Genomic DNA, 21,838 nt, shown 5'->3' with positions numbered 1-21,838 from the left:
AGGGATTGAACCCTGGCTCTGGCAGTGAAAGCACGGAGTCCTAACCACTGGACAGCCAGGGAATTCCCCCACCCGCTCATGCCATTTCTTGGTTATAGGAAATAGGCTTCTTTCAGCCTCCATGACCTTCCTGAGTTGCAAAAGCAGATTCAAACAGTTGCTAATTAGGGAAGGGAAGGGATGCTGAGACAAGGTAGGGACAGTCAAAACAAACAATAATGCAGCCTTGGGGCAGGGTCCTGTTTCCCACTCAAGGGATATACATAACAATATCTTGTTATCTTCTATTTTGCAGACACTGAAACCCCCATCAGGTGGGAGAAATTAACCGTATGCTGCCCACAAGCGCCGTAGATCCCAGACTGGTTGGAACCAGAAGGTTGATGATGCTGACTCCCACTTACCTCACCACCAACCAGTTAGAAGATTGTCCACGAGCTGATCACACCCTCCTTGAACCATTACGATAAAACTTCTCACTACCCCCTCCAGGTTGAGATACACAGTTTTGAGGGCATTAGCCCACTGTGGCCCTTTGCCTGGAAAAGCAATAAAGCTATTCTTTTCTACTTCACCCAAAACTCTGTCTCTGAGAATTAATTTGGTGTCAGGGTACAGAAGCTGCATTCAGCTTCAGAAGCTGTTGCCACATTTCCAGTAGAGTTGAAGAATTTGATTGAAGAGAAAGGATACCATCCAAAGCAAGTCTTCATGTGATGAAACTGGGCTTTTCTGGAAGATGCCCAATAGAACCAAAAACCATCTGGGAGTTCTGGTTTTTTTTAAGCATGAGCCACCCATTCTCCTTGCTTGGCCCTTGCAATAAAACTTTCTCTGCTCCAAACTCAGACGTTTGGCTTTGTTTGGCCTCATTGTGTGTCAGGCACACAAACTTGCATTCGGCAACAAACCTACCTTCATAGAAGTGCAAAGGAGGCACCAGGTCATAAAACATGGAAGAACAGATTAACTCTGTTACTATTGGCAATGCTGCAGGGCATATGTTAAAGGCAGGAGTTGTGTACAGAATGAAGCATCCACAATCTCTCAGAAACAAAACCAGGAATTATCTGCCCGTATTCTGACAACATAATCAGGTGAAAGTTATCTTGTTTATGAAATGGTTCCACCAATGCTTCTTTCCAGAAGTGAAAAACATTTGGAAAAGGAAGGGTTGGAATTTAAAATCCTATTACTAATAAGACAGTGCACCTGGCCATCCTGAATCTGCTATAAAAATGAAAATGTCAAAGTTGTATTTTTACCTCAAATACAACCTCATTGCTTCTTGACAAGGCATCACTTGGTTTGTCAAGGCCACATACACCCGCCTGATATATGATCACATTTAGTCAGCAATTAATGCAGACTTTCATCTGGACATAAAGCAGTGCTGAAAATCATTCGCTATCGCCAACACAATAACATTCATCAAAGCTGCAGTGAATGAATTAAAACCAGAAACTGTAAATGCCTGCTGGAAGAACTTATGAAGTCATGAATGATTTTAAAGTTTACTGAGGCTCGATGGAGAAGTTAGGAAACTCATTCACGTAGCAAGACAAGTTGGTGGAGAAGAATTTGCTGACATGCTTGATGAAGAAGTGGAAGAACATATTGAAGGCCACTGAGAAGTGTTAACAAGCGAGTTATTGGAAGAACTTGTGGAGTCATCTGCAGAGGAAGAGGAAGGTGAAGAAACTGAAGCAGAATCAGCAATGTGGACATTACTGAAACTTGCCGAAGTGTTTCGAATTTCACAATCAATTTCAAAATTATGGAATATGATCCTCAGATGAAAAGAAGCACTGTAGCCATTCATGATCACCAAAGGATTACAAACTCTGCAGCAACACTGTGATGAGTTAAAGAGACAGCAACTCCAATTACAATGTTCTTCCAAAAGCTTTCAGCAAAAAACCCTTCAACTATCTATCGTGGATCCCCAACCATCAACATCGTCTGCTCCTGATATCCAACCATTGACACTGTCATGGCTTGATTATCCTCCTTCTGATGTATGGTCAGAAGGTAAATAGTAGCCTAATGCTATGTCACAATGCCTCACTTCATTTCATCACATAGGGGTTGTATCATCTCACATCATCTGTGAGAAGGGTGAGTACAAGACAATACAATATTTTGAGAGTGAGAGACCACATTCACCTAAATTTTATTACAGGGGACTTCCCTGGCAGTCCAGTGGTTAAGAATCCACGCTTCCAATGCAGGGGGTACGGGTTTGATCCCTGGTTGGGGAACTAGGATCCCACGTGCCGCATGGTCCAGTCAAAAACTTTTTTTAATTAAAAAAAATATAAATTTTATTACAGTATATTGTTATGATTGTTCTATTTTGTTATTGTTGCTGTTAATCTCTTAATGTGCCTAATTTATAAATTAACTTTATTGTAGGTGTGTATATATAGGAAAAAACTTAGCACATATCGGGTTTGGTACTATCTTCAGTTTCAGGCATCCACTGGGGTCCTGGAACGTATCCCCCTCGGTTAAGGGGGGAGTACTGTAGTTTTCTTGCTGTGGAGTCTCCCTGGAGAACATTAAACTAGAACTGCTCAGAGGGAGGGGAGTTGAGTGCTGTGTCTGGCTGGCTTCTCCCATTCTGCCGAGTTGCATCCTTAGGAAGCCCCTAAGAGCTCTTTACAGCAGCAGGCCGCAACCTTTTAGGTACCAGGGACCGGGTTCATTGAAGACAACTTTTTCCACGGACGGTGGGGGGTTGGGGGGTGAGGATGGTTCAGGCGGTACCGGTCCGCGGCCCGTGGGTTAGGGACCCCTGCTTTACAGGGCATAGCATCCTCCTTTGACATGGGCCCTGAGAGGTACCCAAGGTCACATGGCACCTAGCACAGTGTTTGGCATGAGGAAAGGGCTTAGTAAGTTTCTGGTGAATGAACCAGTAACTTAAGAACTAGATATAGGACAGGGAACTCTACGCAATACTCTGTAATGACCTATATAGGAAAAGAATCTAAAAAAGAGTGTATATATGTATACGTATAACTGATTCACTGTGCTGTACAGCAGAAACTAACACAACATTGTAAATCAGCTATACTCCAATAAAAGTTAAAAAAGAAAAGAACTGGAATCCAAGACAGGGCTCCTAATTCCTAGTCCTCCATTGTATCACCTCTACTACAGCCACCAGCCACACCATCTCCTTTTTAGAGTGCAACATGAGAAATGGAATTTTTTTCCCCAGAATGATTACATTAAGCTTAATTACACCCAAATTTAAAAAACACCAAAATGTACAGGACATACTCCCTTCCTTGAAAGAGCTTATTATAATTTGATCTATTATTTCTTTAGTGTTAAGTATCATTGACTAAAAGCAAGATAGTCTCTTAACTAAAGTAGGGCAAATGGAAGAATACTACCAAACATCTCAAGGGCTGCAACTGTCTATAATATTCATCAAGTGCAATTCCTGAACCAAATTTGGGGAGAGGGAAAACTAATACTGAGCACAGCCTTTTATTATATGATTTGTTAACATTTACTGAGTGCCACATGGGTTCTAGTTGACCCTCCACTCCTATCTATATGTTCTTGGTTAGATTATTAAGCCCCTCCATGCCTGAGTTCCTCATCTATAATGACAAAAAATAGAAGTTATCTCATAAAGTTGTGGTCTGTATGTGTATAGAATGTTCAGAGCTTATTAAATATTCTTTTTCTGTGCTCTATCTTGCATAGCTGTTGAAGACACAAAAACATACTTCTTATCCTTGGGCTTAAACAAATTCTTATCAACAAAAGATGTAATACAATGTACTAGATAAAATGGGGCTGGAGAGGTACAATCACCTTTGGAGAGAGGTGATCTCTCCCCATTTCACAGAAAGGAAATTGAGGATAAGGATGAAGATTCACTCCAAATTCTACACTCTTTCCACTATACTATTCTGCTTCTGAGAGTAGGCAATTAACACCACTCCTCTGATTCCTAAAAGCTTTCCTTGGGTCTGTCCAGTTTCCCTTCTTGCTCTACTCTGGACAATATTATCTACTCTTAAGGCTTTAATAACTAGATATCAGTAACTTCCAAATTTTATTTCTAGTCCAGGTTTTCCTACCCAGTTTTCCACCTGTATATCCAACATTCTAGTTGACATGTTTGGCATTCCAAACTGAACTGCAAGCTTTCCCATCTCATTATCTGCTCTATTACCCACCCCCTCCATCATATTCATACCACTGTTCTAAACTTACGTTATTTAATCTAACCCTTATAGCATCCCTGTGATATAGATTCTATCATTCCCCCAGTCTTACAAATAAGAGGCTAAATAACTTTTTCTTGGTCAGTTAATACGTGGCAGTTAGGCGTTTAACACGTAGGTGACATGCCTGCTATGTTCCAGACACTGTGGACGACTCCCCGCACTCATCCATTGCCAACTCCCAGCACAGGCTGTCATTCCCCACCTGATGACTACAATAGCCCAACTGGTCTCTCACACCCACACATACTTGCTTTTGTCTGTTCTCCAAACAGCAACTGGAGTAATTTTTTTTGGCTGCTGCCGTGTGGCATGCAAAATCTGAATTCCCTGACCAGGGACTGAACCCGCGCCCCCTGCAGTGGAAGTGCAGAGTCTTAACCACTGGACCACCAGGGAAGTCCCTGATCTTTTAAAAATAAAGCTCTGATCCCTTCTCTCCCTCTCTCAAAACCTTCCAATGACTTTCGATTATCTTTGTCTCACGTGGCTCTTACATTTCTCTCTCTCCCCTCAGACCTTTGTAAATGCTGCTCCTTTTACCTCAAATAACTGCCCTATTTAACTCCTTTCTCCTTCCCAAGTTAACTAAAACATCACTTCTGTGGACTAGGGCTCTCTTCTTGTTCCGTGTCTTCTTGTTCCCTTGTCCCCACTAGACTGTGAGCGTCATGAAAGGAGGTCCCGAGTCTGTTTTTGTTCTTTGCTCTCTTCCCAGTTCCTACAACTGTGTGTGGCATACAGCAGGGGCTCTGCAAACCTATGAAAGAATAAGGAATGTAGGTCAAAGCAAGGAGATGTCACCTCTCACTAACTGGTGCTTAGGCGAAGGCTTAAGACTTAGGATAATGACTGGGTATTTAAGTGAAATGGATTTTGTCCTAATAGGAGGATCAGAGAATAAGAGACACTAACAATAAATTAGCTGGTGTTTTACTGGTAGTTAATGCTGAGGCGTATCTCCACACTACTGTTCACTTCCAGATCCTGGCAAAGAATCCTATTTTCTGCTAAGCCTTCCCTGCCTTTTCATTTTTTTATACACTCAAAATATACACAAAGACAAGGGAACGCTTTTAAGTATATGCAATCTTATAATGCAGATTATTAACAAATATGGAGAACAATGAAAAGAGGTACTTAACCCCTTCTTGGCATGAATCCAGGATTTAGGATGTCGACTCAATATTAAAAGCTAAAGCACACTATAGACAACAGGATACAGAGAATGAGTGGTACTTCCTTCAGTTTGGACATGTTGTGATGTGATTTATGTATCCACACGATGCTAAAACACGATCCTAAAATCACCTTCAAAGCCACACTAGAAATCAGTCTCATTCCCTTTACAACCAGGACGACCCCTAAAATGTTTATCGGATTTGGCCCTGAATGACTTTGCGTTGTTTCAAAGCCTGAAAAACATCTTCGCAAGAGGAAGGTTTCTCATCACAAAGGATATTTAAAAGAATGGGCCACTAGTTCTGAAGGTCATTATAAAGCAGAAGTCTCAAGCACTTTGCACATTCTTGGAAAACGTTTCTATAGGACATTCTTTCAGATGCATAAATTCCATCATTTTAAGAAAAAAATCGAAGTGCTTTATAGTCAGCCAGTTATCTTCAAAGGCAACAGGGCAGATGTCACAGCTTAGCCCGCTGTGCAGTTGCCGTGCACTGGGGCACTCTTCCTGTTTCTCTCCTCTGGAGCATCCTGTGGCAGAAAAGCTGCATAAGGTCACTGACAAGATTTAGAGCAACGTGTGCTAGGCTGCTTCCGTAGCTGAAGCTTGAGCAGTTTTCGAGCTGGTGAAGGATCTAATTGTTGCGTGCTTCTCTTCCCTGCAGAGAAAAGGAGCCAAAAAATAAATTTCAATTGAATTCAAATACCATTTATTGAAAACTTACTGTGTGGACACGGTGCCAGACACACAGAAGGGCATTCCAACAACAAATTAGAGCATGTGCCCTCTACGAGATGGCAGTCTGGCAGGAAAGCCAGCTGCAACTACAACCACAATACCATCCAATGAATAATGAAATGAAGGTATGTATAGCACATAATTTAGGGCTGGAGGTGGTCAGGAAAAGTGATGGGTAAGTAATGTCAGTGTCACTTAGTGGATTCTTGAAGAATGAAAAGGGAAAAAAGGCAATGGGTATTTCTTAAGTCTTGGATTTACCCAAACAACACAGTTTGTGGAGATTTAATTCTCAGTCTACTGTGCTTCTGTGGAATTTACATCTACAAATTTCCCATCAACTTTGAGTACCCACAACGTAATAGTTATTGTGAGGGGAAAAGAAACCCCACCAGATATAGGCCTTACCCTCTGAGACCATATGTTTTGAAGGGCAGTGTGTATCCGAAGGGCTATGAGACATAAAACAGTACAAGCTCTGGTCCCCTTAAGACAGGCTTACCGAGCTGTACTGACACCTTCTGGAGGCACTGGGTACTTTCCTCCATAAAGGCGTGCAGCTGCTTCAATGATCCCTGCAGTTCATCCATCTGCAGACAAAAGACAGCTGTCAACTGTAAGGGTCCAGGCGTCTTTGAGGCTCCTCAAACATGTCAGGCGAGCTCCTGCTCAGGAGCTTTGCTTTTGCTGTTCTTTCAACCTGGAATGCTTATGCCAGACATCCCCACTCCACTCTTCTCCACGCTGCTCTATGCCCCAGCGGGCTGACCTGCACAACCTCCAACAACACCCCATGTCCTCTGGTTTCTGGGTGGGCTTGGCCAAGAGGGAGCCAAGTGCGAGGGAGCTGAATGAGGCCAGGGTATTTTACCCAGGCCTGCTTCCAGAAGGGTCATCTTGAGTTAGCTGTGTCTCTCAACTGAACGTCATGGCTCTCTCAAAGCATCCCACTATATGACTCCCTGCCAGGTGCCACAGTAACTGTTCCTTCCTCCAGCTGACAGGTAATAGCTCAGCTGCCTCTAAGCCCCAGATTACTTTTGGTTTCCTGAAACCCACACTTTTGTACTTAGCCCCTCTGTAAACAGACTCTCCTTGAATTATCCTATATCAAATGCCATGTGCTTCCTGTTAATACTTGGGTTGATACACTACTATTCTCCAAAATGTCCTCATGGATCATTCCTCATTTCTTTCAAGTCTTACTAAAGTAGAACCTTAGCAGGACCTTCAACCCCTCTATTTAGCAACCTACAGCCCTCCCTCCACCTGATTCATTAGCACTTATCACCATTTATTCGTTTCTTTTCTTCCATTGTCTCTCCATGTTTCCCCAAGGTAGAGTTGAGTATCTCTTATCTCATCTAATTACGCATATTCTCCACGTCTTTTCATTTCCAAGGATGACAAGGTAGCAAATCTGGATAACTCAACAAAAGAAACATGACCCAACTTACCACCAACTCCATACAATCAAAGACTTTATTCTGGTTCTGTAATATTTTCTGGTAGTCAGGCTTTGTATTAAGGACTTCACTCTGGGAAGACCCAAGATATGCTGTAGGTTCCACTTCAACTTCAGTATTTTTGGTTTCAGTTGATCCTCTAAACACAAAACAAAAGAGCTTTCAAATAATTTTATAATCATTTTCTGGGGAAAACAGTAAAGATTACCTAGGGAAAAAACCTCCTAGAAGGCTTTATTAACCTGAATCAATATTCTTCCACCCCACTGAAAGTACAGGCTCTCTAACTAACAGGAGATTCTGAGATCATTATCCAATATTAATATTTTTATACCCCTGGACTCCAGGAAATGCTAGAAGGTTAGCTGACTCCACCTAACAGTAAGGTCCATTTACAAAAAGGACTACACTTGGGGTAAAGCCAAAGCCTGCTATCCTGAAGTCAACGTCTATAATCTTTTACCAAAGAGATGCTGGCCCACTTCAATTATCTAAAATAACTGAATATAGGGAATTCCCTCGAGGTCCAGTGGTTAGGACTCCGTGCTTTCATGGCCGAGGGTGTGGGTTTGATCCCTGGTTGGGGAACTAAGATCTCGCAAGCTGCACGGCGTGTGGCCAAAAAACCCCAACAACCACAAACTGAATATAATGGACAGTTCATGAAAACTGATGATGACTCTTTAGTAACAGCTACTACAATTTACTGAGTGCTTACTGGGTGCCATACACAGCTAAGCACTTTCCATTTAACCTTATTTAACCCTCATAATAACCCAACGAGGTATGAACTAATATTATCCCCATTTTCAAATGAGGCACTTCAGATTGCCTAAGGTCACAGAAGTAAGGAGTAGTTAGGATTTGAATAGAGACAGTCTGCTTCCAGAAGCGTTCCTCTTAACTATTAAGCTATGCCCCATCAAAAGTTTTTATTCTGAAACTGCCATCTTATACATTATCTATCTTCATAAATAGAACATTTAAAGGGTGAAGAAAGTAACTAATAACCATCAATGCTTAGACTGGGGGAGTTTTTCAAACTGTGTTCCTCAAAGCACCTCTCTACTAAGAGGCCACTTTTGCAATTACTATTTTGGCTAATGTTTTATAGTTACATTTCTAGCTAAGATTCTGTTTGGGAAAAAAAGCTTAAAATCACTGGTTTGGATGGTAAAATGGAATCAAAATCTAGCACTTACCCATTTTCTTATGCCTTCAAGACCCAGACAAAGATCCTCTCTCTCCTACACATCATCTTCCATTACCCATTTCATGTCTGTATCTCCGTGAAGGCCCTGGCCAGGGTTCTCTCCCATACCTGCAGCTCAAAGGCCATGTGCTCACTGAAGTCCCTTGATACTGTTCTTGGCCCAGCCCCAGGTTGCCAGGTACAGGGCAGAAATGTGCCTGTCTCCCCCAGGATGTGGAATGGCAGCCAAGGACACAGAACAGAGGCAATTCTGTTCTTTGACTGAAAATAGTGACAACTCTTCCTTCCCTTCCCCCTCACTCTCCATTTACAAAGTGCTAATATACACGTTACAGGGATTTGATGAGTTGATTGGCCTCTAAGAATGGATTCATCGTTCAATTTGTGCTAACAGAACTGAAATCAATTCAAATCAAATTCCACAAGGTAAAAGCTTCCTATTTCCTGTCACAGATCTAACCTGGATATGATCTCTTCAGCATCCTCCTGGTAGTGCAGCAAGAGCTGATCCCAACTCTGACGTTCTAAAGAAAACCTATAGGAACAGAAAAAAATTCAGTTAATTTTTTATCATCTCACTCTGAATCACTCAGGGCAACAATAAGTGTATTAGGTGTCTACTCTGGTTCTAAGATATGAATAAAAAGGTCATAAAAGGATGAGAAAGCATGACCAATTCAGAGGCTATTAATTTAATCAAATCAAACATGAGTTCTTAATATCAAATCCACATCTTTAGTCTCTAGACTCCATTCTATGAAACTGGCCATCAGTACAGCCCATAAAATCCCAGTGTGCAGCTGTCTAACTTCCAGTGTGGATATACTAGTATTGACACGCTGAACAGGATGTTTACTATTCCTTTTTCCCAGGTTTAGTTATTTTTCCCAGATGAATTTAGATTTTCCAACAAAGGTTCACTCATTTTCACTTACTTGGTTATATATTCCTTCATCTCAGCCACTGATGTTTCCAGAGACAAATCTGGTGCTCTTCTAGAATACAGACAGGATGATGAGATTAACACAAACCTTCCAAGAGCACTTGCTATGGACACCTTACATAATTTTAATGGCAATAAAACATGTTCAGAATTTATCTTTTTTTTTTTTTTAAAAAACGTTTCTGAAGATTTAAATTTATTTATTTATTAAAAAAGTTTTCTTTATTTTTTTTGGCTGCGTTGGGTCTTCCTTGCTGTATGCAGGCTTTCTCTAGTAGCGCTGAGCAGGGGCTTCGTTGTGGTGTGCGGGCTTCTCATTGCGGTGGCTTCTCTTGCTGCACAGCACGGGCTCTAGGCACACGGGCTCAGTAGTTGTGGCTCGCAGGCTCTAGAGCAGAGGCTCAGTAGTTGTGGTGCATGGGCTTAGCTGCTCTGTGCCCATGTGGGATCTTCCTGGACCAGGGCTCGAACCTGTGTCCCCTGCATTGGCAGGCGGATTCTTAACCACTGCGCCACTAGAGAAGTCCCAGAATTTATCTTTCAACAAGTATTTATTCTTGGGCTCTATTTCACTTTTGCACCAGGTAACAGCTTTCTCAGTGGTCTCTTCATCATTTATTTCTCTCACCAATTCTAATTCGCACACAGCCAGATTAACCTTTCTTAAAATGTTCCTTTAATTTTTTTCCTTGCTTAAAAATTCTGTGACCCTCCACTGCATTCAGAAGAAAAGCCATAACTCCTTAACCTGGCACTTAAGGTTCTGGCTCTGTCCAGCTCATTAACTTTGATTCCAATTACCCTTTATCTATTGTCTCATATAATGCCATTCAGCATCAACCATCTGAGGGTTTCAATCTCCAAAGTTTTGTTCACGCCGTTTTTTAGCCTCTTCCCTTCCCACTAATCAAAACCTTAACATCTTTTAAGAACCAACAATACTTTTCCATATAACCATCTTGTATTCCCACTTAAACTGAAGCTACTGGTTGGATATGTTTTACTTAAACCATTGCCTCGGCTCTGTAGGGCGATTAATCCTAAAGGAAAAGCAGGAGGCATTGAAAATGCCAAAATTTTGCAGATGTACTTGGTACTCTACCTGGCAAAAGCAAATCAGTGTGTCACCGTTCGTGTTTTTCTACCAAGGCCTGTGAAAAACAGCCTCTATCACCTCTGGCTGAGATGCAGCAGCCTGTGGCTTAAATATACTGCATTAAGTTATGGGAACATAAACCTTATTGCTGTTTCATTACCCTGCAGAGGCCAAATATGAGCAAAAGAATAGCATCCTATATTAATCTTCCAAAGATTGGTTATGGGTAACCCAAGTGATTGTATTATAGTTTAATTAATGGAATAAGAAGGGAATAAATAGCTTCAGTGCTGCCTGATAAATGTAATTCTCTCATGGTAAGATATGTACAGTGAAGAACAATAAAGGAGCACTGATGGAAAAAATATATATATATACTGTATTAAAAGAGAAGCTAAAAAAAAAAAAAAAAAGAGAAGCTACATTGAACTAAAATATTTTTCATTTCCTGAATAGTAATGTTAATTCTAAGGATCCACAGAAAGGTAGACCTTTGTGAAGTCAAAAGTGTAAGCCCAAGTTACATGATTTGTTACAGGCAGTGGGTAGAGGGTTGGGTGCTGCCCCTGAAGAGGAACGACCAGTTTGGGGGTGCGACTGCAAAATTTCTCCTAATATTCTTGCTTGCCAACAGCTAAAGAACATAAATTTATCTCCAACTTGCATGGCTAGCGAAGACCCGAAGAGCACTTTTCCTCTCAGCTTTCCATGGCTGGCTCCTTCTCACCATCCAGGTCTTATAGGTCTCAGTGCAAAGGTCAAATCACCAGAGGACTTCTCTGAACACTCTAGCTAAAGTTGCCCACCCCTCAAGTCACTCTCATATTTACTGACTTCTTAGATTATCACTATCTGAAATCATTATTTTCTATGTATTTGTTTGACCGTCTCTCCTATTATAATGTATAAGAAGAGAGATCTTGTTTGATTATTTACCACTATTTATCTCCAGCTTCTAGAAGAGCCTGGTACATAGGGGATGCTGGATAAACGTTTGTTGAGTGCATGTCTAACAACTGTCTAATTAAAATAAAAAGTTTTATTTCTCCAAAGAAGACATACAGATGGCCAACAGGCACATGAAAAGATGCTCAACATCGCTAATTATTAGAGAAATGCAAATCAAAACTACAATGAGGTATCACCTCATACCATCAGAATGGCCATCATTAAAAAGTCTACAGGGAGTTCCCTGGTCTCCTAGTGGTTAGGATTTCACTGCTGTGGCCTGGGTTCAGTCCCTGGTTGGGGAACTGAGATCTCACAAGCTGCGTGGTGAGAAAAAAAAAGTCTACAAATAATAAATGCTGGAGAGGGTGTGGAAGAAGGGGAACCCTCCTAACACTGTTGGTGGGAATGTAAGTTGGTGCAGCTACTATGGAGAACAGTATGGAGGTTCCTTAGAAAACTAAAAATAGAATTACCATATGATCCAGCAACCCCACTCCTGGGCATATATCCAGAAAAGATGAAAACTCTAATTCAAAAAGATACATGCATCCCAATGTTCATAGCAGCACTATACAATAGCCAAGACATGGAACCAACCTAAGTGTCCATCGACAGATGAATAAACATGTGGCGTATGTGTATACAAACACACACACACACACACACACAATGGAGTATTTACTCAGCCATAAAAAATAATGAAATAATGCTATTTGCAGCAACATGGATGGACCTAGAGATTATCATACTAAGTAAGTCAGACAAAGAAAGACAAATTCCATATGATATCACTTATATACGGAATCTAAAATACAACACAAATGACTTATTTACAAAACAGAAACAGACTCACAGACATAGAAAACAAACTTATGGGGGACTCCCCTGGTGGTCCATTGGTAAAGAATCCGCCTTACAATGCAGGGGACGCGGGTTTGATCCCTGTTAGGGAGCTAAGATTCCACATGCCGCAGAGCAACTAAGCCCACGCACCACAACTACTGAGCCTGCGCGCCCCGGAGCCTGTGCACCACAACTAGAGAAGAGAAAACCTGCACAGCTAGAGAGAAACCCGCGTGCCGCAATGAAAGATCCCGCATGCCTCAATGAAGATCCTGCGTGCTGCAACTAAGACCCAACACAGCCAAAAATAAAAAAAATAATAATAAATAATAAATGTAAAAATCTTTAAAAAAAAAAAAAAAAGAAAAAAGAAAACAAACTTATGGTTACCAAAGGGGAAAGGGGGTGGGGAGAGATAAATTAGGAGTTTGGGATTAGCAGATACAAACTAGTGTATATAAAATAGATAAACAACAAGGTCCTACTGTATAGCACAGGGAACTATATTCAATATCCTGTAATAAACCATAATGGAAAAGAATATATGTATATGTAACTGTATCACTTTGCTGTACATCAGAAACTAATACAACATTGTAAATCAACTATACTTTAATTAAAAATTTTTTTAGGGACTTCCCTGGTGGTCCAGTGGCTAAGACTCTGCAACCTCAATGAAGGGGGCCCGGGTTCGATCCTTGGTCAGGGAACTAGATCCCACATGCCGCAACGAAGATCCACACATGGCAACAAAGATCCCGCGTGCCGCAACTAAGACCCAGTGCGGCCAAATAAATAAATATTAAAAAAACAATTTTTTTAATAAATAAATAAAAAGTCCTAATTCAATTATAATTTTGGACAGAAGGGGAATTGCTCTTACCCTTCTGAATCTTCAAAACATTTTTGTAGAGTTCCATCACTTTCCAGTCTGTCTGCAAAATGTTTCAATTCTTCAGAAAGAGAAGATGCTAGACAGAATAGAATAAAATTATATGTTATAAAATAAAGAGAATATAAATTTTCACAGTGAGCTGCTGACAAAGATATAACATACTTAATGTGGTCCCAGCTCTAGGGTCCCCTGTTACATTCTCACCCATTTAAAAAAGTGGTATAAATATGCAGGAAGATTTTATCTTTTTTCTTTGGATAGGTATAGATAAAATGAAAGACAACTCCTCTTTATAACATTTATAATAGTGTTTTTTACACTTGACTGGTGAAAAAGCAGTTAAGAAGATGTATCTGCACGGACATTTCATTCTTTTCAAGAGATTTGATCTGCTAGCACTGGGTGGAAGAACATATTACAGAAGTCAGGCAATGGGCAAGAGTGTAATGAGAAATGTTGGAGGCAAATAAAGAATTATGGGCATAAGGTAAAAACAGGTCTCTGCTTAAATATGGAAGAGTTCACAATTAAATTCAGGTGAGGAATGCAGAGGGGAAAAGATATGTTAAACAGCTATCAAAATAACCTGGGCATATCTACTCTAATTATGGTGATAGTGCAGTTCTGAGATAAATAGCTTTAACTGACTATTTAAGTTAAGTCCGAGTTCATGTATTTTCTAGGTCTTTTAAGTGGGTAACACTGAGTATTTCTGACCTGGATGATTGTGTAATGACACTGTAAGGAGAATAGCTACTTTCTGGAAAGCTGAAAACTGATTCCTGGGAAAGAATATTTGTAACTTACATCACAGACAAACAGCTAATTTCCTTAATATATAAAGAGTTCCTACAAAATCAATATAAAAGAGCCAATATCCCAATTTTTAAAAATGAACAAAGGATATGGACAGACAATACACAGAAAATAAAGCACAAATGGCTCTCCTCTAAAAATATGAAAAAATTATTATCCTCTTCAAAAGAAAAAGAAACACAGATTAGAAGTACAAAAAAATATCTTTTATCACCAATAGTAAAAAATCTAAACTTTTAGTTAGAGTATAATTACACTAGTTAATTTCCCATCTAGAAATTTATCTTACTTTTACTTGAATATGTGCCAACAGGCTTGTATAAAAAGGTATTCATTATCCATTCATTGCAACAGTAGAAGACTGAAAACAACTCTAAAAGTCCATCAGTAAAAAACTGGTTAAATCAAATATGGTACATTTATAAAATGGTGTATCATGTAGCTACTAAAATGTCAAGACAGCTCTGTAAGTGTGATATAGAACTAACTCCAAGATAAATTAAGTTAAAAAAAAAACACAAGGTAAAGAACAGTGTAGACTGGTTTACTCATTTGATTTCAATGGATAAATGTTTAGAAATGCAATAAATCTCTCTGCAAGGATACACAAGAAGCTGGTGACTGCGGTTTCCTCTGGGAGGAAAGAACTGTGATTGGGGTCACAGTGGAAGAAAGGCTCACTTTTTTCACTTTTGGACCTTCTGAACTTCATAAACATATATTCTTATTTTTTTAATGCAACTCCCCAGAAAAGGAGGGGAGCTGGTTTTGTGAGGCAGCAGTTCCTGTAAATGGGGATCCTGAGAATGGGGCTTCAATTGACCCTCATAGAAGGTACAGACCAAGGTCAAAGCTCACTTGTCTAGTCTTAGTAACTTACCTTTGGCTCTAAAACTTTCAAGACTGAAGCCCTCAGTGCCCCTTAGGAAAGGTTCAAGTTTCTGAACAGAGAACTAAATAAAGAAAAGCATTTTCAGTACAACAACCAAGATTTCCCAGGCCAGTCCCGAGTTCATGTAATTTTATGATGTTTAATAAATGTGAGTAAACATGATTTAATTCTACACCTAAGATTTTTCATATAAACAAAACAAAATGAGAAAATCAAAAGGTAAGGGAAAAACTCTTTGTTGCCTAGACTATATGATTTGATTTTTGATTCAGGAAAAAAAAATGGTCATTTAATTCACACAAATTACTTGCTTATCTAAACTGATGTGATCACCAGTCAGCCATATAATACCAACTTAGAATGCAGTCAGACCTCAAATGACTGCTTAAACTTAGATTTGACCTCCACTCACTGTAAATTCCCATCGTTTGCTGCCAGTGAGCAAAATATACTAGATCGGGGAAATCTGACTGTTCAGTGCTCAGCGACAGCAGCACCGATGGGACTGGTAGAGCCTAGTCCAGAGACAGATCAGCTCCCGGGATTAAAGCTGGCTTTTAAATTAATCCCACTAGAGAGAAATATCTTTTACCCTTTACCGATAAATCACACAGTATTGATCTCTCTTTGGGGATGTCATAGTAACAGTTTAAAAAAAAAAAAAAAAAAGAAAAAAGAAAAAGAAAGCATTTCCCAATCCTGAGACTCTCACCTGGAAACTGGAAAGCAGGAGACAGCCCAGCCGCTTCCTTTCTGCTATGTTGACACTGATGGATCTGCAGAGCTCTAACATAAAATATCACCATATTGAAGGAGATGGATACTTACACAGTTAGCAAAGTAAAAAAAACTGAAAAATTCCCTCCCCCTTGATGCAGTCCAACTTAAGAAAACCCAAGCAGCCTTCTCTAATTAAAGGGAGAATTCATATATAGTCACATCTAATTTGTTCAAGATCACCAAAGAATGACATTTACCCATCTGTGCATCCTAACTTTGAAAAGTTATAAGAACCTTTTGTGTACTACATTAAAATCTTGTCTTGCTAAACAACGTAGATTAAAAAAAAAATTTAACTCCTTTTATGTTTTATATTCACCATTTGAAGAAAGGAGGTGGGAATATTTCAGTATTTCTATGACAGGCACTGCAGTGTGCTTTAAATACACTGTCTTGGGACTTCCCTGGCAGTCCAGTGGTTAAAGACTCCGTGCTCCCAGTGAAGGGGGTGCGGGTTTGATCCCTGGTCGGGGAAGTAAGATCCCACATGCTGTGTGGTGCAGCCATGAATGAATGAATGAATGAATGAATGAATGAATAAATACATACATACATACATACGCTGTCTTAAGAATCTTCTTATAAACTATGAGCTCCATTTTACGGATGGGGAAATTGAAGCTCAGAGGGGATATAACTTGTTTGAAGCCAGAGACTGGTGGAGCCAGAATTCAACCCCGAGTCCATCACCAAACCTGTTTTCCCACTAATACCATGCTGCCTCTCTATAATGACCTAATGATACATTAATAGTAATTTGTTGAACATTTGCTATCTAAAAGGCATTTTATTAAACGCTATACACACCTCATTAAAACTTGAGGCAAGTATCTTACCTGGGTGAATCTTTTTTTATTTTTTTCCCCACACCGCCCGGCATGTGGGATCTTCCAAGACCAGGGATCGAACCACTGCCCACTGCAGTGGAAGCACGGAGTCTTAACCACTGGACCGCCAGGGAAGCCCCAAGTATCTTATCAACTCCATTTGACAAAGGTTAGGTAATAGGTAACTTGCCCAAGGTCACACAGTGAGTCAGCCAGAACTGAACGGGCATTTTACATAATTATGCCACTGAATCCTCAAACAACTAGAAGACATAGATACTGTTTTTTCAATTATGTTCATTTAAAAACATCAACCATTATACAGCAAAGGAAATTTGCTTTGAGAATTGGGAGAGATACATGTCTTTTTGCCCTCCAGCTTCAGCTGGCTGTGTTTTTAAAGTTCTTTTCTGCCCTCTCTTGATTACTTCTTCTTGCTTTTAGTCATGAAAAACAGGATACCTTCTGCCTATAACCAAAGAAACTTGGCAAGTGGCTGGTAGTGACCAGGAGATAACAAATCTTATTATGCATCGGTAATTTTCTATTGCACAGAATTTTAGGCCCACATGCTCTGGAACAGAGATGCAGGTTAGGGCAATCTTAGGAAACTGAAGTTTCTTGGCACGTCCATGGAGTAAAGTGCATGAGCCTAATTGTGGTAGCAATTTTCTGATATGCTACATGGCTGTTTTTACCCAGAATTCCTTCTAAACATCAGACCATCTGGAAGTGAGGTGATGTCTTTAAAATAATCACTACAGCTTAACACTGGAGCTATTTATTTACCGTGTGCCAAGTACTGTGCTATATATCAACTCATTTAATTCTCACACAACCCCGTAAAATAGGTATTATTTCATCCCGTTTACTGATGAGGACCGTAAGGCAAAGGAGGTTAAGGGACCTGCTCAAGATCACACAGCTAGTAAGGTCTTCCTGAAATGTGTTACTTTCCATATTAAATCTTGTACTTCAATGCTTACTGAGATGTTATTATTATAAATTCACACAAAATCACATTCAAATACAGCATGTCTAAAAAACTAGGTTTTTACCCTAGATATTTTTATGTGTCCTTCCCTCTGCGACATTTTCAGTTATAAAGCCTAAAATCAGGTAGCGACCCATCCACCTTCTGTTCTGCTTAAGGATATGAGGCCGAAAGCCACAGGAAGAAATCTTTACTTCTAGCAAAGGCGAATGTTGAACATTCACTTAGCAGAGGTGAGTGTTGAACAACCATAAATCAGATTTTCTGTTCATGGTATAGATTACAGTGGGTAGCTAATAACATGATATAAATAGCAATGATACTGAATACTTACTAGGTGTTTGACATCAGTACTTATAATCTTAGGATACTCCTACAGATGAGGAAACTGAAGCTCAGAGAGATTTGCTCAGTCACAGAGCTAGTAAGCAGCAAAGTCAAGTCTATCTGTCTGTCATACCTCACTGCCTCTTATCTGAGCTGGAACTCCATTGTTTTATGTACATGGCACCCCACCTGTGATGCCCTGATGAAAGGGAGGCAGTGACTTCCGCCGGTTCGTTTCTTTCATACTTGCTCGTCGCCAGGACTGCCTCCTGTCTTGATGATGGGCACACTGTTCTTGGGGGGACAAATGAAGGGACCTGGAATGAAGTCCTTCCTGGTGGCTGAGATCACAACTTTCCCCTTTTTTAGGGCTAGAGCCAAGGTGAATCTGTTCCTTTGAAACGCCTTCAGTCATCTCCAGGGAGGTGGACGAATTACCACACGCTTCCGCAGGGTTGGGATCTGATTCCAGTTGACGATCGTGAGTCTTAGATGCCACTGGTTCCTCTTCTAGCACTTGTTATAAAAAAGTCAAAATACAGAATCAAACCCATCACAACTAAGTATCTGTGCAAAAAAGTGGAAAAAGGAAATGTATGCCCCAGATCATGGAAACACTGAGGAAGCATCTCTGCAAATACATGAATAAGTGCTTTCAAATCCACCAGGAGCCAGGAAAGTATTTAGGTAAAGCTCAGGAACCTGAACCCAAGAGGTACTGAATTTCACTACAGTACTCACCTTCTACCGTCTCTGATCTAGAAGTCATCCTGGGGGGAGAACCCTGAAAACAGGAAAATGAGGTGATCTGTTCTCCACATTTCAGTCCCAGTCTTGCTGGGGCTTTACTACCCCAGAATCGGCCTTGTGCTTTCTAGTCTCTTTGAACTGCCCCACTTTGCCCCATGAAATTCTACCTGCCTGACAAGGCCCAGTCCAACCCCACCTCACCCACCTCCTCCAGAGAACATCTGCACAGCTCACCACCTCCTGTTCTCAATTTCTACAGAATTCATCACTAGAAATACTCACCTTAACATGTACCCCATCTTATTTCCCAATTATTTTGTGTTTAACAAGTGCCTAAGTGCATAATTCAGTTGATGGCATTATGATCTACATGGTCTTCAAAACATGAAAAAAATCACATTATCCTTGATTAATTCTACAGATCCAAAGGCCTGTTCATTCTACTTCCAACAGTCTCTAAAACTCTTCCCCGTTTCCAGTTATCGATTTAGATCAGATCTCATAATTTCTACCACTCTCCCCCACCTCCCCCAAGAATCTAACAGTCTCTCCACTGGTTTTTCCTACATGCAGCATTGCTCCTCTCCAATCCATTCTTATTTATTTTATTTATTTCACTTTTGGCCGCGCTGTTTGTGGGATCTTAGTTCCCCCGCCAGGGACTGAACCCTGGCCCTCACAGTGACAGCGTGGAGTCCTAACCATCGGACCGCTGGGGAATTCCCTCCAATCCATTCTTTAGACAGCAGCAGAGATTCCTCCAGTGTACTCAACACCTTCCAGAAGCTAGTCCTAACTAGTACCCATTCCTGCTTTCTCCTGCCACTCCCATTCCACGCACCACTTTGGACTCTTTGCACACATTGCCTGTAAAGCTTATTCATCCTTCCCAATCGAGCTCAAGTGTGAAGCTTTCACACCACTTCTCTTTGGCAGAGTTGGCTGCTCCACCCCTAGGTCTCCCTAGCACTGGCTGTAAAGTCTGTTTACATGTCTGCCTCCCCGGCCAGACTGTATTTCTAGAGCCTGTTACAGACAACTAACGGATTGGAAAAGGGCAGGGACATGACTGAGGCATCTCTACATCGTCCATGCTTCCCCCGCCCCCATCCCCAACAGAAATCGGTACGTTGCGGGGTGCTTAGTAAAGAGAAATGAATATATGCGAAGGGACAACATGGCAAAGATAACAGAACAACGAGGGGGAGATCGAGGATCTACATCGCCCCAGTTACGACTGTATCACTCAGATGAAAGCCTGGATAATAGCAGCAATCACTGTCGCACGTTAAGCGCTTACTACATTCCAGGACCTGGGTGTGTATGCAAACAATTTACTTGCATCACTATCCCGTTAATCCTTTCCACAGCTCTGTAAGTACCATCATCAATTCCACGTTGCAGATAGGAGAACTGAGGTTGAGAGGGGCAAAAGCCTGGCCCAAACTTGTTGTGCGGCCAGCCTGGAGCAGAGGCGAAATTCCAACCCCGGCCTGCGACCCACCCCCAGCCTTCAACCACTGTTCTGGAGTTTAGACCGCTGGCTCGGCAAACAGGCCCCGACCGAGAGGCGCCGCCCGGCCTCGGCTCTCCTCTTACCCGGAGGTGGCTGCAGCGCCCCCCTAGTCCCCGCTGTCGGGGGTGACGACGGGTTGGGTCTGGGCTGGGCCGAGGTGTCCGACCCCAAAGAGGATGGTGCGCGGGTGAGCGGGGCCGCGTCCAGGGAGACGTCTGCGACTTCCTGACCTCAGGGCGACACCCGTCCAGCCCAAAGCCTCCGTCCCCGAAAAACAAGGTCGCAGGCCACTCTCCGCGGCCCCGGGTGACCCCCCGCACGCCCTGCGCCAAAGCAGAAGCTCCCTCTTGGTCTGGGCCCGCTGGGCGATCCACCACCCGCGCCAGCCCCGCCTCCGGTAAAACTCCCGCCAGACGAGGGCGCATGCGCGGCCGGCGGCCGCCGGCCTCCAGGGCACGCGCACGCGCAGAACGCCGGCTTCCCTCAAGGTGCATGCGCAAACTGGTGTTCAAGACTTGTTGCCCCGCCCGCTTTGTCCAAGTTCTTCCCACCCTAGACTTTGCCATGTTACACCTCTTCAGCTACGCCACGCCCAGGGAGTCACTAACTGGGTCCCGTCACACCAGCGTATCCTTTGCGCCCAGTATGCTTAGAGCCTTTCTAAGATGGGGAACAGAGGTCCAGAGAGGTACTTGCCAAAGGAATACAGTGCATTAGCGGGTGGGCAGTGATGCCTGCTCCGTCGCTAGGCCATGGTCACCCCTCCTTTTATCTTCTTAACGCTGAAAATGTGGACCATGACTCTCACACTTTTTCCAGTCCTGCTCTAGCACATGTTCTCCCTTTGTGGTCCCTTCTATACTTGGCAAAGTTCAAGAACTCTCCTTTGTAACCTCACTGCAGGTCACCCCCTCCCCAAACTGCTTGCCTCTCCTCTCATCATCCCCCATTGCTTCTACTCCTTTGCTCAAGCCATTCCCTCTGCCTGGGAAGCCCTTCAAGCCTTTTGTTTTTGGCAAAGTTCTCCGATTTTAAGCCTCAGCTGAGGATTCATCTCTCTCAGAGCCTTCTCTGAGGCGCCAGGCTGAAAAGCAGATCCCCCTTCTGTGCTCCCAGGAGCCCAGCCTGTGCCTGGTCCACTATCCCTTGCTGGCTTGGGTGCTCCCAGATAGCAGACTGCTGCTTCAGCACCCAGCATGATGCCATCAGAATGTCCCCTTGCATGTGCAGTCCTTTGGGATCTGAAACCTCCAAGTGTTGAATTACAAGCAGTCCACAGAAACTGAAAGAAGGGTTGGTGAGCAGCAGCTGGAACGTGACTGTGGTCATCCTTCTATAGCAGCTGTGGTCCTTGGAAA

At 42.0% G+C, this 21,838-nt stretch overlaps 1 protein-coding gene across 1 annotated transcript; it reads right to left on the bottom strand.

Annotated features, from left to right (window-relative positions):
- Positions 1–5,590: 5,590 nt before the first annotated feature.
- DSN1 (DSN1 component of MIS12 kinetochore complex) lies at positions 5,591–20,910 on the bottom strand. Its single transcript, XM_068524214.1, has 11 exons — positions 20,564–20,910; positions 18,956–18,998; positions 18,404–18,730; positions 15,999–16,072; positions 15,275–15,347; positions 13,567–13,654; positions 9,786–9,845; positions 9,311–9,385; positions 7,629–7,776; positions 6,674–6,761; positions 5,591–6,091 (listed from the first exon to the last, which is right to left on the bottom strand). The coding sequence occupies exons 1-11, from the start codon at positions 20,903–20,905 to the stop codon at positions 5,988–5,990; spliced, it is 1,422 nt and encodes a 473-aa protein (XP_068380315.1). The 5' UTR covers positions 20,906–20,910; the 3' UTR covers positions 5,591–5,987.
- Positions 20,911–21,838: the final 928 nt, after the last annotated feature.

This window comes from Eschrichtius robustus, chromosome 16 (genome assembly GCF_028021215.1).
Source record: "Eschrichtius robustus isolate mEscRob2 chromosome 16, mEscRob2.pri, whole genome shotgun sequence".
NCBI classification, from domain to species: Eukaryota; Metazoa; Chordata; class Mammalia; order Artiodactyla; family Eschrichtiidae; genus Eschrichtius; species Eschrichtius robustus.
Note: the sequence above shows the minus strand (reverse complement) of the source record. Positions and strands in the feature narration are given on the sequence as shown.

Excerpts from the sequence above, each read along its gene's own strand:
- DSN1 (XM_068524214.1), bottom strand. The coding sequence starts at position 20,905 with ATGCGCCCTCGTCTGGCGGGAGTTTTACCGGAGGCGGGGCTGGCGCGG. Across the intron at positions 18,999-20,563 it reads GGCGCTGCAGCCACCTCCGG|GGTTCTCCCCCCAGGATGAC; the intron begins GTAAGAGGAGAG and ends TCCTGTTTTCAG. Across the intron at positions 6,762-7,628 it reads TTGATTGTATGGAGTTGGTG|ATGGATGAACTGCAGGGATC; the intron begins GTAAGTTGGGTC and ends TTTTGTCTGCAG.